General features: G+C 42.2%; 1 protein-coding gene across 1 annotated transcript in view; it reads left to right on the forward strand.

The window, feature by feature from the left end:
- The window catches only part of LOC145396472 (pyruvate dehydrogenase phosphatase regulatory subunit, mitochondrial), a 33,487-nt gene that overhangs the window by 13,203 nt on the left and 4,487 nt on the right, over positions 1–15,797 (forward strand). The window contains exons 9-14 of the mRNA XM_080269846.1: positions 361–553; positions 2,086–2,253; positions 10,438–10,601; positions 12,129–12,277; positions 14,610–14,737; positions 15,570–15,739. Coding sequence (XP_080125972.1) covers positions 361–553; positions 2,086–2,253; positions 10,438–10,601; positions 12,129–12,277; positions 14,610–14,737; positions 15,570–15,739 — 972 coding nt within the window. The remainder of the gene's footprint in view (positions 1–360; positions 554–2,085; positions 2,254–10,437; positions 10,602–12,128; positions 12,278–14,609; positions 14,738–15,569; positions 15,740–15,797) is intronic.

Below are 15,797 nucleotides of genomic sequence, written 5' to 3' on the forward strand. Positions count from 1 at the left end.
CATGGCTCAAAACAGGATTCTGCTTAGATACACCGCCAACCATTGAGGCAGAGACACATGACCGTAAGCTTATGTATTGGCAACTGCTGAGGCTTTGCAGGGGATTGTAGTGATCATACAAGTGAGAATGGCAATTGTACATTGACCACTGAGGGTTAGTATTGTAGTGGGCCATAGTGATTATATAGGACAAAATGGCAATCATGCATAATGTGCTAAAATCTTGAGATCGTATAAGTAAATGGTCACATAAGGGTCGATCATAAAGCAAAAGAGACTTGTACATTAAGTAGGGAATAAAGTACTGTAATGGTAAAGAATGCTCAGAATTGGTAATGCTGGTTTGTTTTGTGTACACAGCTGAGTAATTACTTTGTGGTGGGTGGTGTGCGTAGCGGAGGCAGCACAGCGGCTGGGGGTATTGGCTCTGTGCTGGCCGAGTGGATTGTAAACAGAGCCTCACCAGTGGACACGTACGAGCTGGACATCTTGAGGTTTCTTCCTGCCCATAACAACGGAAGATTTCTCCTTGACCGTGTTCGGGAGGTACCAGGTTAGCTTACCATTGTTTATGAGGTATTTCATATATAATATTCCTTTTCCACTCTGTTGGGTGGTTATCAGAATCTACCTTGCAACATATATTCATTTGCTGCTTCCACTACCACACCCATGTCCACACCAGCAGAATGAGCTGCCCCTACAACACAGTATGCTACCATGTGAGCTTCCAGTGGAGCATTATTTATGGACCACCCTACAAAGTACATTGGTATGAAGTGTGTAAGTGTGGGTGTCTGTACCTGTTGCATGGAGCCAGGATTCTAGGGGCTTCGATAATAAGTGAATGAGAGTGGCCTATATACAGTGAATGGGCAGACTTGCTGGTGTTCCTACTTTAATTTTTTTTATTTATTTATTTTTTTAATGATGATGGTAATTCGGATGCTGTATGGTCTTGTATTTCAGTGTTTGATATCCATAGAAAATATAAACTTTGGCTGGCAGCCCAATTTTCCACTCTTATCTTTCACAGTGCTCAGTAGGGATGCTTGCATGCGGTTGGATCAATATGGCTGGTCAGCATAACTTTGTTGTTATACAAACATTCCTTTACTACCTCCTTGTGCCCTGAAAGGAGGGTGGTGGACTGCAGGAGAAGGACTGCTTAATTCTGTAGTTCAGTGGGTTAATGCCCAGATGAACCTGGGGCTACAACTACCATACATCTACTATAATTGGTTTGTTGGTATAAATGTTTGGACACCAGTAGTTGGGCCTATGGAATTTTTGTTCTGCATTGAATTTGTATTTCCTTCCTCTGTGTATCTTCTGTTGGGGGGGGAAACAGAGACATCTATTCTGCTCAGGTGATGGTTAGGTGTAGTCAGACTGGATGATTGAGAAAACCGATAACCAGGGATATTCATTCCTACCTCCTAACCAAGGCTCAGTGAATTTCATACAACCATGACTGTTTTTACGTTGTGAGAGGAGCAACAAACTCTCATCCCTTTTCTGTCCAACTCTCTAATGCAAGAGTTAACTGTTACTTCCAGACCTTCATTTATGCAACAGGTCAACTCTGGAACTGTCTCTCTTTGCCTGTATGTCCTACTTCTTATGATCTCAGTCTTTCAAACGCAGTGTGTCCAGGCATCTCGAAATGAACTGATCTTGAGTTTGGCTCTCTTTTGTTTTGTTTTTGTTTTTTCTTGGAAGGAGTGGTTTGTGGGCTCCTGGCCTTTGGTTCCTTCTTCCTTGCATTAAAAAAAAAAAAAAAAAAAAAAAGCAGACTAACTGTAATACTGAATAGTATATTCACAGCAAGAGTAACAAAAATTAGTTGTTAGCATAATTATTCACTGATGATGAGGATTTTTCCAGTATTCACGATATTACTATGCCATACCCTGCTTAATTGTGGACTTTGCCATAATGATGATGAATATGATGATGACTACTTTTTATTTCTCGGCTATCATTACACCATACAGGCATCGTATGATAATGATGAGAATGCTTGTTATTAGTATTTGTTTGGTTATTTTATTTTATTATTGTTATCATTTTCTTTTTTTCCAGGTCACCATTACACCATTCCCTACCCATTTATGGACTTTGCCACTGGGCGGTGCCTTCGCATGTCGCCCTTGTTTCCAAAGCTGAAGGCTGCTGGCGGTGTCTTTGGACAGGTGATGGGATATGAACGACCCAGTTACTTCATACATGACAAGAGTACTCAGGTGGAAGGTAAGGGTAAGAGTAGTGGTGGTGTGGTAGTAGTAGTAGTAATAGCAGTAGTAGTAGCAGTAATTGCTGATTATGAACTACCCAGCTACTTTGTACATAAAAAAAGTAGTCAAATGTAAAGTCAGGATGGTGATGATCGTAGTTATGAAGACATGGATGAGTGAAACTGTGTCAGCAGAGTGGAAAAAGGCTGTGATTTTACACCTGTACAAAAATAAGGGTGAGCGAAGTGAGTGCAAGGATTATCGTGGCATAAGTTTATTGAGTGTGGTAGGGAAGGTACATGGAAGAATCATTAGAGAGGAACTAAGAGAGATTAGTGAGGGATGTTAAAGTTATGGAAAGTGAGGAGTGTGTGCAGCAGCACAAATTATTGATATGTGACATGGTACTTAAAGAGTGATTGATGAAAAGAGGAATTATGCACTTAGGAGGAAAATATGGAAGCTGAAAAACAAAGCAGTAATGGATGCATTCTGTAGTGAGATGAGGAGAGTGTTGGCTGAACAGGGAGCCATTGACAGAGGTGTTAATGAACAGTACAGAGCCCTCAAGAATAACCTCCTGAGAGTTACTGATGCAGTATGTGGTTTGACAAGAGGCCCACCAAGACATAAAGTAACTTGGTGGTGGGATGAGGGTGTAGAAGCTGCAGTTAAGGAGAAAAGACTTTTCTGGGAATGGAAGAAGGATGGTAACAAAGAGGAATACTTGGCTGCCAAGTGTAGGGTTAGAAAAAAGGTTTACAGGGCGAAGTCTGAGTCACAGAGACTTTTACTTGATAACCTAAGTCGTGTGGAAAGGAAGAATATGTTTAAGGTGGAAAATCAGGTGAAGAGGGAGAATCGTGATATTATAGGTGAGTAGTGTGTGAAGAATGATGAAGGAAGGGTAGTGGTGAAGAGTAGGGATATTAAAGGCGCATGGAGAGAGCATTATAGCTGGTTGTTGAATGAGGAGTTTGACTGGGATGGGGAAAGTTTGGAGCCAGCAGATCCAGCGTTTGCCCCTTGGCCTTTGATTGACACTGCTACTGTGAGTGAGGCAATAGGCAGCATGCAGGTGGGGAACGCAGCAGGTGTGTCTGGGTTGACTACTGAAATGTTGAAGGCCTCAGGAGATAGAGGAGTGAGGTTAATCACTGACCTGATAAATATGATTGTACAGGTATATGAGAATGTTGTCCCAGGTGATTGGGTGAAGAGTAATTGTAAATGTGTACAAGGGGAAGGATGATGCCCTGGAATGAGGAAATTATAGTGGTATAAAGCTTTTAGATCAGATGATGAAAATAATGGAGAGGGTTCTAGAAAGTATGATTCGAGAAAGAGTGAATATTGATGAGATGCGGTTGGGTTCATGCCAGGCAGAGGGACTGCTGATGACATATTCATTGTTCGACAGCTTCTGGAAAAATATATAGGAAAGAAAAGGGAATGTACTTTGTTTTTGTTGAATTGGAGAAGGCCTTTGACAGAGTCCCTAGAAAGATGGTGAGGTGGGCAATGAGAAAGCTTGGGATCGAGGAGTGGCTGGTTAGGGTGGTTATGGCCATGTATAGAGTGATTGGAGATTTGAGTGATGAGTTTTCCATGAATGTTGGTGTGCATCAGGGGTCAGTTTTTAGTCACTTGTTATTTATCATGGTACTTGAAGCCCTCCCACATGACTTCAGAAATGGACTCCTGTGGGAGATGTTGTATGCTGAAGATTTGGTGCTGATTGCAGAGAATAAAGGGAGGCAGAGGAAATATTTAGGAAGTGGAGAGATGGTATGGGACACAAGGGCTTAAGAGTAAATGCAGATAAAACAAAAGTGATGATATCTAGGGTTGGGGGTGGTACTGTCAGAGAAGAGGGAGAGTGGCCATGTGCAATTTGCCACTAGGGCTTGGGAAGTAATTCCATCTTGTGCGGTGTTTGTGATAAGTGGGTGCATAAGAGATGTAGGTGTATTAGAGGTAGACTGCAGGATAATGCTAATTTTATGTGTGCATTGTGTAGGGGAGAGCATGTGGAGATTGTCAAGTTTGAAAGGATTGAACTTGCTGGTGAGTCTGTTCAGTATGTCCAAGAGTTTTATTATTTGGGAGACATGTTATATGCTGGAGGTGAAGCTGGAGTTAGCTCTGTGGCTAGGGTAAGGTGTGATTCAAAAAAGTTTAGTTAACTGTTGCCTCTCCTAACATTGATAGGGTTCTCCCTGTGTGCTAAGGGATGTCTGTATGCAGCTTGTGTTAAGAGTGAAATGCTGTATGGTAGTGAGACCTGGCCAGTAAAGGAAGAGGATATTCGCAGGCTCAAACGTACAGAAATGAAAAAGATTAGATGGATGTGCAGTGCATCCGTGAGTGCAAGGCGGGGGGGTGGGGGCAGCTAGGTTTACAATGGAAGAGTTGAAAGGTAGGATGGGACTGGAGTGAATCGGTGTTATGTTGAGGAGAGGTAGATTGGGTGGTTTGGGCATGTGGAGAGGATGGGAGATGATAATTTGGTGCAGAAAGTTATTATTAGGGGTGGGGTTGCAAGGGGTAGACCAAAAAAGACCTCAGACGAGGCAAGGGTAGACCAAAAAAGACCTCAGACAAGGTCATTAAGTGTTGCCTCAAGGTTATGGGACTGAATAGGGAGGCTGCCAGAGATCGAGCAGCGTCGAGAGCCACCATTAGGTGACCAAGGTTGACGCATGCAAGCATGTTGGAGCCTTCAAAAGCGAAATGAAATGAGGCAGGCTGGCTGAACTGCTCCATGTCCCTAAGGAAGGCCAAGGCCAAGACTGGGCTTTCCCACAGAATTCTCAAGGAGCGTATTTTGTGTTGTTGGCACAGGCAGTTGTGTGCAATACAGTCTTCTATAATGTGCGTATGGGGTGCTGTGTTGCATCCTGGACAGGCATCAGCGATGGAATCATCCAACCTTTTCTGATGACTCAAGAGGGTGGGATGATGCCCACATCTCAGCCTGGCCATGTGGACCCTGCCCACATGAGAGAAGTAGGATTCAGAAGGGTGGATATCAGGAGGCCGTGCAAACAGCTATATGTTGTCTTTGAGTAACTGAATGGAATGGCGAGTGATTTGATCATGGATATGCTTCTGGATACTGGTTTTAGGCAGCCGAAGGGGGAGAGATGATGGTATTTTTGTATGATATCGTGTGCTGGGTGTTGTTTTGATTTTCCTGAGTGTGTGTGGATGTGCTGGCATGTTGTGTAATGGAATGTGTGGGTTTGCGAAGACTGTGGCACGAATTTATGTGCCTCTCATGTCTAGATGAGCCTTGAATTTGAGGACTTTGATTTCTTGGTATAGTTGGTCTGTAGGTGTAGTAGCTGTGCAGCCGGTGATTATTTTTAGGGCCTTATTCTGTATGGTATGTAGGGTGTTGTAGTGTTTTTCAATGAGGTTAAAAGCCCAAGCAGGGCTTGCATAGCTCATCACTGAACGTATATATTGTTTGTATACCGTGGTGGTGGTTTCTTTGTTGTGTCCGAACGTTGTATGGACAGGTGACCTTAAGGCATTGAGTCTTGGTGCTAAATTATTTTTAATGTTTGTGATGTGTTGTTTCAGTGACATTGATGTATTGTATATTTACACCAAGGATTTTGAGTGTGTGTATGTGGTAGGGGGGTGTTGTTTATGGGGAGGTGTAGAATGTGACTATGTTCTGCTGTCCAGTTTGTGAGAAGGGTCACTGTAGATTTGGCTGGGGCTATTTTGGGTCTGTTTGTGGTGAATCATTTGTGTAGTGTGTTGGGGTAAGGTTGGAGGATGTGTGTGGCTGTGATTGTGTTTTGGTGTGTACAGTACCCTCACGTCCAACACGTGTTTGTCCAGCACGGTTTGCGTCCAGCACGGAGAGCAAAAAATTAGTACGATTTAATACAATTTAAGTACTGTAAAACAGGTGCGTTAGCATAACACGGATGGAGCTCTGAGAAGTGGGCGAAATCCGCTGAGTTCACCTCTAGCACGATTACCCCTGGTCCAAAACGGTCATACTGGACGTTCCCGTGACGCTGACAGCCAATCAAAATTTCCAATCAAGTAGCCTCCCCTGCCTGCTATCTTGACGTGATCATGATGTCGCCCAATTAAAATGCTTCTGCTCTCACGTGATGTTTTGTTTAACCCCTTAACCTCAGGGCATCACTTCCGTGACGCTTAGGAGCAAGGGATCATACCGCGGGGCGTCACTTTTGTGATTCTGTGTTATTTTGAATTCGCCCGGGCTTTCAAGTGGTGGGTTGTATCATCTATCAGTACTGCCAATGTCCATTGCTAGTCAGCACTCCTAATCTCATCTGTACTCCCATCCATTGTTGACAATTTAGCCATTTCTCCCCGTTCTTGACTCCCCTCCCTACCTTCCCTCCATTACCCTCTCCCCTCACCTGCCTGGCTGTGCTATGCTAAGTAAATCTTCCCTGGAATTTTCCACTGATTTCATCCATTGAAATAAGCCCTATGCCCTATTCTTATACCAAATAATATATACAAAAAAGAAATAAGGTAAGTGATAGTGCCGTACACCTGGAATTGGCTAATTATCACCTGACAACACCTCACGTGCACTCATTCGCTAATTTTCGCTGTTTATTTCCCCTTGAAATATGCCTTATAATCTATTCTCGTAATAAAATTATATATAAGGAGGGAAGGGAGAAGCCAAAGTGACATTTACATTCACCTGGAACTACCTGATTTATTATGTATTATCTAGATTTCCTGCCAATCATTTCATAGTGTATATATTAGCAGCTGTCATCAGGCTGAAATTGGCAGCACTGCACTTCCCCTAGGCAGGCCACCACACACTGTATTCAGTTTACTGTCGTCTTTCAAGGTGAAAGCACGTCGGATTCGTGCCTGTCAAATTCCGCCCCTTTTTAGCCCCATGCAAAGGGCCCTGTTACCTCTATCCCCTACTAAACCTTGTGTGGAAAGAGGTAAAGGGATAAGTGAGTGTTGTGGAACATGAACTGGCTAATTTGTCAATGAAAATGATAGAGTGACAACGATCTTTGTGGTGAGTAAAACAGTGCAAGTGGAAATGTAAATAATGTGTAAATAATGTGTAAACAGCAAGTGAAAGCAATGAATGTAAATATAAGTGAACAGTGGAAAATAGTTTTATAAGTTACTGCAAGTGACAGTGCATAACATAGTGTAAATAAAATAGAAATGTAAATAAAATAGAGAATGTAAATAGAAATGTAAATGAGTAGTAATATAAGAATATGAGTATATATACTAGGAGTAATGAAAGTGAAAGTTTCACTCTAGCATGTATGAATACTATGAGTTATGAAAGTGAAGGTGAAAGTGACAGATTCACTCTCAACGCTAGTATACAGGATGAGAAAGTGAATGCTACGTATTTTACTGAAAGAGAAATTGAATGCCTACAGTGACAATAAACTACTATTACTGAAGGAAACTTATGGATAAAGACTGTAGATATATCTATCTATCTATCTATATACCTAGGCTGCTTCCCCCAAGGAAAGGGAGGTAGCCGAGACAGGACGACTCACTCTCCATTTACTCATCCATTCAAACACATTCATTCGCATCTTAGCCCCAAAGGGGAGAACGGACAGATCCTCACCGCATCACACTGCACAAGGGTCAACTGCGCAATGCAATCAGTGACATCCACAGCAGGGCCCGACAGCAGAACTGGTTTACCCCTGCCACATCATAACAGACCCATCCCCTTACCCGCACCTGACCTGACTAGCTGATCAGACCAAATGCGGGAGAATATCCCCTCAGGGCTGCGTCATCACTTATTCATTCACAATTTCTCTCCTTTTATTTCTGTCACGCACAGCCACTCTTCCTTGCTCAACAGACATCCCTCTCGCATCCAGCGCTCTCTTCACACTGTCCATCCATCCTATTCGTGGTCTTCCTCTCAGTCTCACGCCTCTCACATCAGATCTAGTTATCTTTTTCACCAATCGCTCATTATCCATTCTCTCATATTTCTATATAGTAATAGAAATATAAACTGTGAGTGTTTTTTTGAATAATAAATGACAGAACACCAGCGGCAAATGATCGGAAGTGGGAAGGTCATACGCGCTCTTAATTTTCATTGCTTTCACAGTGTTTTTTTTTTTTTTTTTTGGAGTATGGATTCCAAGCTATTTGAGAATCATAGAATAGTGTTTCTAGTGATAATATCAGGCTGTGGTAATCATATTACAGAATGTCGGGAAGTGTAAAGTGGAGAATTCATTACCCAACTTCAGAGGTCTCCACAAGTCCTACGGTACTCGATGTAGGCTCAGCAAACATCCCAGTAGAAAGCTGAAGGTATGTGCCATATGCATATTTAATTTTAATATTCTAGGACTAATAACTGATTTTTGGTAAATATTTTTAGAGTCTGTTGGACCTGCGGAACACGCAAGTCAAAGCAAAACAAGCCTGCGGTTTAGGGGTTAAATTTTTCCTGCCACAGCACCACTCAGTCGCATAATTCATATTGGAAGGTGCTTTTTTCTCGCTGCATGTTATGTCCTTGCTACTGCATTTTACCCTGCTCACGATCCCTAGGAAGCCTTCTGAGAACCCCAAGAAGTGGCAGCACCTCCCTCAGGCCACCAAGCTAGAATTCAGTGAGAGGCAGAAGAAAGGGGAGAGGAATTTCAAAGGATTTATGAGGGAGGATGAGGAGGAGCAGCAGGCATTATCCGCTAGTGATGCCAGCAGCCATCCTCCAGGGACCCAGTAGGACTACCTACAGCCTCGGATATCACCTTCCATTCCCAGCAAGCCCACCAACACTGTCCTAAAAGGTTAATCATCATTCATAGTACAGTACCATTTATTATAATTATAGTAGTACCAGTATATGTATAGGTATATGGGAGGTATTTAGGGTGACTTTTCCCAGGGTTGCTGACATAATTCATTTTTCCCCATAAGCTCTGTTATTTGTCCAACACGTTTTTGGTCCAACAAGTGTTGAACGCAAGGGTACTGTACATGCTAATGTTATGTCATCTGCATTGGAAGCTATGTGACTCTGTGGTATGTGGAGTGTGGGTATGTCCTGCATGTATAGGTTTAACAGTGTAAGGGACAATACAGATCCTTGAAGGATGCTGTTTGTGAAGTTTCTGATGTCGATGACTGACCGGCAAATGTAACATGTGCACATCTGCCTGCTAAATACTGTAGTTGGCTAGCCAGCATTTTGTGTTATTGTGCATGTTTGTGTTGAATACAGTATTCCGTCTGTGATGTTGTGGCGGGGGATGGCATCAAAAACTTTGCTAATGTCTGGTTTGAGTGGCTATTTAGCCACTGGGTTTGTGGCTAAATAGCCCTTGGGCAAAAAATAAATAAAAAATAAAATTGAAAGATCGCCTGATAGAAATTTTCAGAAGTGAATTAAAAGTTGTTTTAGTCTAATGAAAATGTAGTGGCAAAATGCTAACATGAATAGACAGCTCACCATAAGGTATAGTGCATATACTCTAACCTAACAAAGAAATGTAACCCATTTCAGTTCATTCGATAGCCGGGTGTAATCACATTGGAGGGTTGATTTGATCTGTAACCGAGAAAACTCGTTCCCACCTCACAGCTAAGACTTATCTAGTTTCAAGCAACCATGACATAGAAATTATGGTGTATAAATGATCCAGTTCTGTCATATGAAAGCAAACTGGCCATAGTTGGTTTGATCATAATTGTGGAAAGGAATAGTATGAGAATTTGATTTTCACTGGTACTGTATGAGGCCCACTAACATGTCAAAAATGCTCATACAAACATCCCATCCATTTGTGAGTGTAATAGAATAAACTCACTCACAAATAACAAAAATACTCCTAATTGACACCCACGGCCATAATTTAACTACGTGATTGATCAGGTTCAACAGTACGTGAATGGCAGTGTTGCCACATTCAGTTAGGCACTTTTTGGTTAATATCTCCTTCTACCAGTTTTTTTTTTTTCTAGCACTCTAGACCCTACCTTCCCCCACCCTAATGTGGACAGTTAGATCTGAATGATGTTGATGTTGATGATGACAATGAAAATGATGACATTTGATAGTCTCTTATTCTTGTACATTCTTATTTTTGGATCCTTCTTCCCTTAATGTGAAATAGGGTTTGGATAATGTTGAATCACTTCTGATGTGAATTTTATATTCCAGACTATGAAGACAGCGACAGTGAAAAATTTGCCCCATTTCACATGGCAGAGACAAGCACCTGGACCAAACCTCCATGGTATGATCTTGTTGCAGAAGAATATGCAGCTTGCAGGGAACAGGTGGCTATTCTGGACTATTCTTCATTTGCTAAATTTGATATTTGGGTAAGTGCGTAATGTAGGGGAGCCATAGTGTTGATATGGACGTGCATTAGGAGAAACAGACTGAGATGGTTTGGCCATGTGGATAGAATGGAGAATGAATGGCTGATCAGGAGAGTATTTTTTAGGTGGAGGGTGGGAAGAGGAGGAAGTGTAGATCAAAGATGAAACAGAGGGATGTGATGGAGAGATATATATGAGGGTTGTGTCAGTTAGAGAGAGGGCAGCCTAATAGTAGAGGAGGGGATGACTTGGAGATGATTCATTTGTGGTCACCCCATGTGGGATTAAGGCATCTGGCAGTAGATAGATTGTCTGGCCCATTTCAATGGTCATTCTGTTGATAGTTCTCTCACACTAATGCTTTTGTTTTATCTTTGTCTTTGGATGCTACCTCACCATGTCTTTGGGTGAGAAAAGGGTTAGGAGTTACAGTACACCCTTGAGATAACAAACTAATTGGTACCAGGCCCTTGTCATTAAAGGTGAACACCATGCCGTTTAGTAATTTCCCAGGCGTCATTGCTTTTACTGAACAAAGATAATTAAATATAGAGTGCTATTCGGCTGTACAGTCGTACACAGTAATGTGCTCATTCATTTTTTCATTCATTGCCAGACGCCATGTATCCCAGACGGGGTGGCCAATGGCTTAGAGTTAATTGTTTTACAGGGAGGGGCACTAATCCTCCACCAACCCCACTTGACATGTAGGGATGCCAACAGCATCTGGTGTTCCCAGGCGGTCACCCATCCAAGTACAAACCAGACCCAAGTAATGTGCTGCAAAGTCTAAATAGCTGATTTTGTCAATAAATGCTTTATTTATCGCTCCTCTCATGATGCTGGTTGACCAGAGACTGATGTGTTGTTCTGCAGGATGCAGAGGAGCGCACACATGTGTATGTTCTTGCCTGCCTAACAGTATCGTTACAGGAATGAATCATGCTCATACTCTCCCATGTATTAAGCCATTTTTATCATACATCTATCTGTCTATCTATATACCTAGGCTGCTTCCCCCAAGGAAAGGGAGGTACATATCCTACATATCCTTTAATTTTGTGAATAGTTTTGGCACACACTATTTCATTCGGTAGTGCTTTCCACAGAGCAGTTGCCCTACATGGGAAACTGAATTTTCTTACATATTTGTCACCACCCTTTTTATGCAGTTTTTTGCAGTGTCTTATGTACTCATTGATGTCTGTTTTCTCTTTCCCTGACATGCATGTATATAATGTGGTGGCTGAAGGTGGTCGTTAAAACCAAAATTTGTTTAAAGAGGGTTTGGTATATCGAGGGTTTACTGTATCAGTATTGTGCAACAACAATTTTTTTCACAGTATGGTATAATTTTCTCATACCGGTACAAATATCTATGACTTGAGGCAATAAACTGCAGCAAATAACACTCGTAGTTTCCTTGACATTAACATTCTGTGAGGAAAGCAGGACAAAACAGGGATAATTGCCTCATTGTATGGTATTAAGTAGTTGTCAGATGTTTACTGTATTTCCTGTCCACAGTCCAAAGGGTGTGAAGTGGTAGAGGCACTGCAGTACTTGTGCAGTAATGATGTTGATATCCCAGTGGGCGGCATCATACACACAGGCATGCAGAACTCCAATGGCGGCTATGAGAATGATTGCTCCTTAGCTCGTATTGCACCAAACCAGTAAGTAAGAGTAAGTTCTTTAATATGATGGCTAGTAGAACATTATGTTGTCTCTATTGCACCTTTACCTATACAGTTAGCTCTCATCATCTGTGGGTGTTGGGGATGAAAATGAAAACCAATTTACAAAAGCCGCCACAGCCATAATGTGTGATTGCCTAAAAATTCCTTTTAGTTCATTAAAATAGTACCAGACATCAGAATATTTGTGTACAGTGTATTTTGAGATAATTTAATTACAGATTTTCCTGTCATGATGGAATTGAATAATGAGTGAATGGAAGCATGACCCGTTGGACTGAGCAAACTTGGGCTGTCTGGACATTGCTACTCCTCACCCTGCCCTAGGGTGGGAAAGAAGGTCCTGATGATGATGATGATGACGATGATGATGGTAAATGTGTAGAAAGGAAGAATATGAAATTTAAGGTGGCTACTCAGATGAAGAGAGAAAACAGGGATGTCATAGGTGAGCAGTGTGTCAAGAATGATGAAAGAAAGATAGTGATGAACAGTGAGGAGAGAGCATTGTAAGCAGTTGTTGAATGAAGAGTTTGACTGGAACAGGGAAGGTTTGGAGCCAGCAGATCCAGTGTTTGACCCTTGGCCTTTGATTGATGCTGCTACTGTGAGCAGGGCAATAGGCAGGTTGCAGGTGGAGAAGGCAGCAGGTGTGTCTGGGTTGACTGCTGAAATGCTGAAATGCATCAGGGTTTGTTCATGAAATGCCATTCATTAATATGAAATCATGTTTCCCTTGTTTTTCAGAACCAATTGGATGCATGTTGGCATGGAATCACTTAGATCTCTAAAGTAATCTAAGGTCATTTCTTGGCACCAAACATTTGTCAGTTCAGTCTTGAGGTTGTCCAGATTCGGTGTCTTCTTCTCTGCCATGATTTTCTTCATCTTTGCCCAGCAGTTTTCTATCAAATTTAGATCTGGTCTGTTGCGAGGCCAGTCGAGGACCTCAATCCGATTATCCTGAAGCCATTTTGTCACTTTTCGTGACTTGTGACATGGAGCTGAATCGTGCATGAAAAGTTGCACCCATGAATAGCAAAATTATTTAACAAATGATCTTTCAGAACTTGCATGTACTGGCCACCATTCTTCATCAAGTTCTTAGGAAGAAAGTAGAGGTCTCCCCTTCCCATTTCACCTGAGAAACACCCCCATACCAATACTGATTGTGGGTGCTTGACAGTCGGCACTGTGTAAGCAGGGTCGTATCGACTACAGGAGGCAGGGTGATGAACCTTGGCAGAATGCACCTGGAACACTTGAAATATGCCTTCATCGGAAAACATAACTTTTCTCCACTCATCTGATGTCCAGTGTGCATACTTCTTGGCAAACTGAATGTGCTGCTTCTTCATGTGGTCAGTGAGAAGAGATTTCTTGGCTGTGGTGCGGCTTGGCAAACCTAGCTCCTTCTGCAAGCGGTGTTGGATAGTTCAAATTGGGACATCTTGTAACAGCTGGGGATGCATTCTCTTCAATTCTGCTGCTGTCAGTTGAGGATTCTTGATTACTTCCCTCTTCAGAAGTGTAGCTGTCCCTCTGGAAGTCGTCCACTTCTTTCCACCGCCATGCTTGTGCTCTGGTACATCAGGTGGCAGGCCGCACGCTGTAGCAAGACTCTTCATGACGGCCAACTTTGCCCATTGAGTACGTTCACCAATCGTGTTGATATGGACATTATCCTGCCTCCATGCAATGATACGGACCCTCTCATCCCTGGAGCAGTACTTTCCAGGCATGACAACTCGACTCTAGGAAAATAACAGGGCAAACAGTAATGCATACGAAAAAAGAGGGAGGTGCAAGCTCGGAGCAATGGGAACATATACAGTACTCCCACTCTCACTTCTGGGCAAGCACTGTTGTGCTGAGTGTTTCATCATTTCCTGCCAACACCAGAGGAGGTGCCAGTTACTTCTTTCCCTCAAAATTCACAAGGTAGAGGTGGAAACACAAAGCAGAGACACAACTCTCCCATAGCAATTCTGTGTGTAGGTCCTAAGTCAGTTTGTGGTGGGTGTATGTGAGTGAGGGTGGTGTGAGTTGGAAAGTGGCAGCCTGATAGTGGAGGACAAGGTGACAGGGAGGAGATTCGTTTTTGGCCACCCCAACTGGGATTAAAGCATCTGGCTGTAGATAGATAAATAGGTAATTATGTATAGACTGTCCTTCAGTTATTATTTATTTTTATTTTTATTTATTTTCTCATAAATTCACCGCATCCCTAGGTGGGACAAGAGATCTGGGTGATGATGATGATGATGATGATGATGATGGTGGTCTACATAAGCATCTGTCACTCTTGCAGTTACATGATGATTGCTCCCAGCATTCAGCAAACCCGATGTGGAACGTGGCTGAAGAGGAATCTGCCTGTTGATGGTTCTGTTGGTATGAGTGATGTCACCTCCATGTACACTGCTATATGTCTAATGGGTAAGAACCAGACTTTTTTTTTTAAAGAAAAATTGGCATCTCTCCATATTCAGTACTAAGCTGTAGCAAGGGATTAGAATATGATGCTAATCATGAAAAAGTTCTACAGAAAGGGTGCAGAGCCATATTATTGTCTTATGCTGCCATTGATCTACAAGAAATAAGTTACAAAATGACAAAAAATTCTTCCTTATTAAAGTGAATGAACCAGACATCAATTTAGAGGGGGTGGGGGTACATACCCTGCTATGTTTTTGAAGGACCAATGATTGCTTATGATAAAAAAAAGTGTTATTTACCAGATTGTATGTAAAATCTTGCATAAATGTTGTTATAGAATCATATCAGTGAAGAGAGGGATTTGGTATTAAATTTTGATGAATTTGGTGGTGAGTTAACTTGAATTCAGACTTGTGGCAGTTCTGTTAGGTATCATACACTCATTTCCAAAGTCCAGAATCTGGCCCTGTAAACTACGGTAATGCTATAGTCTTTTCACTTTAACTGTACTGTCACTTGACTTCAGAATATTGTAATTTTATCTCATTACTCTTTTCACTTTAGCTTGACTTGAACTGATGTGATATGAAGCATGTAAGTGTGGATATTTATGTTTATGCCTGTGAGGTGGAGTCAAGATTCTAGGGGCTCTAATGGTGAGTAAATGAGAGTCTGACCCATCTGACTGAGCAGAGTTAGGTTAGTCACATAATGTCAAGCTGTTTTCTTGCTCTCTAAATCTTGCCTACCTCTTCTTTGGATGGGAAAAGAGGTTTGGATATGATGATAAAATTATGAGCATGATGAATTGCTAAGCCATTTATTTTTACAGGCCCTCTGGCACGTAACGTCCTTACGGAACTCACCGACGTGGATCTCTCAACAAAGACGTTCCCATTCTTCTCGTTTAAAGAGATTGATGTAGGGCTGGCCAATGGCATCCGGGCAATGAACATCACCCACACAGGAGAGCTAGGATGGGTGTTGTATATTCCAAATGAGGTACGGTAAGTGAGATTGTGTGTGTGTGTGTGTGGGTGTGTGTGCATGCGTGCGTGCG

Source organism: Coenobita brevimanus, chromosome 38 (assembly GCF_032717465.1).
Source record: "Coenobita brevimanus isolate Jiangsu-jjx chromosome 38, ASM3271746v2, whole genome shotgun sequence".
Classification (NCBI taxonomy): domain Eukaryota; kingdom Metazoa; phylum Arthropoda; class Malacostraca; order Decapoda; family Coenobitidae; genus Coenobita; species Coenobita brevimanus.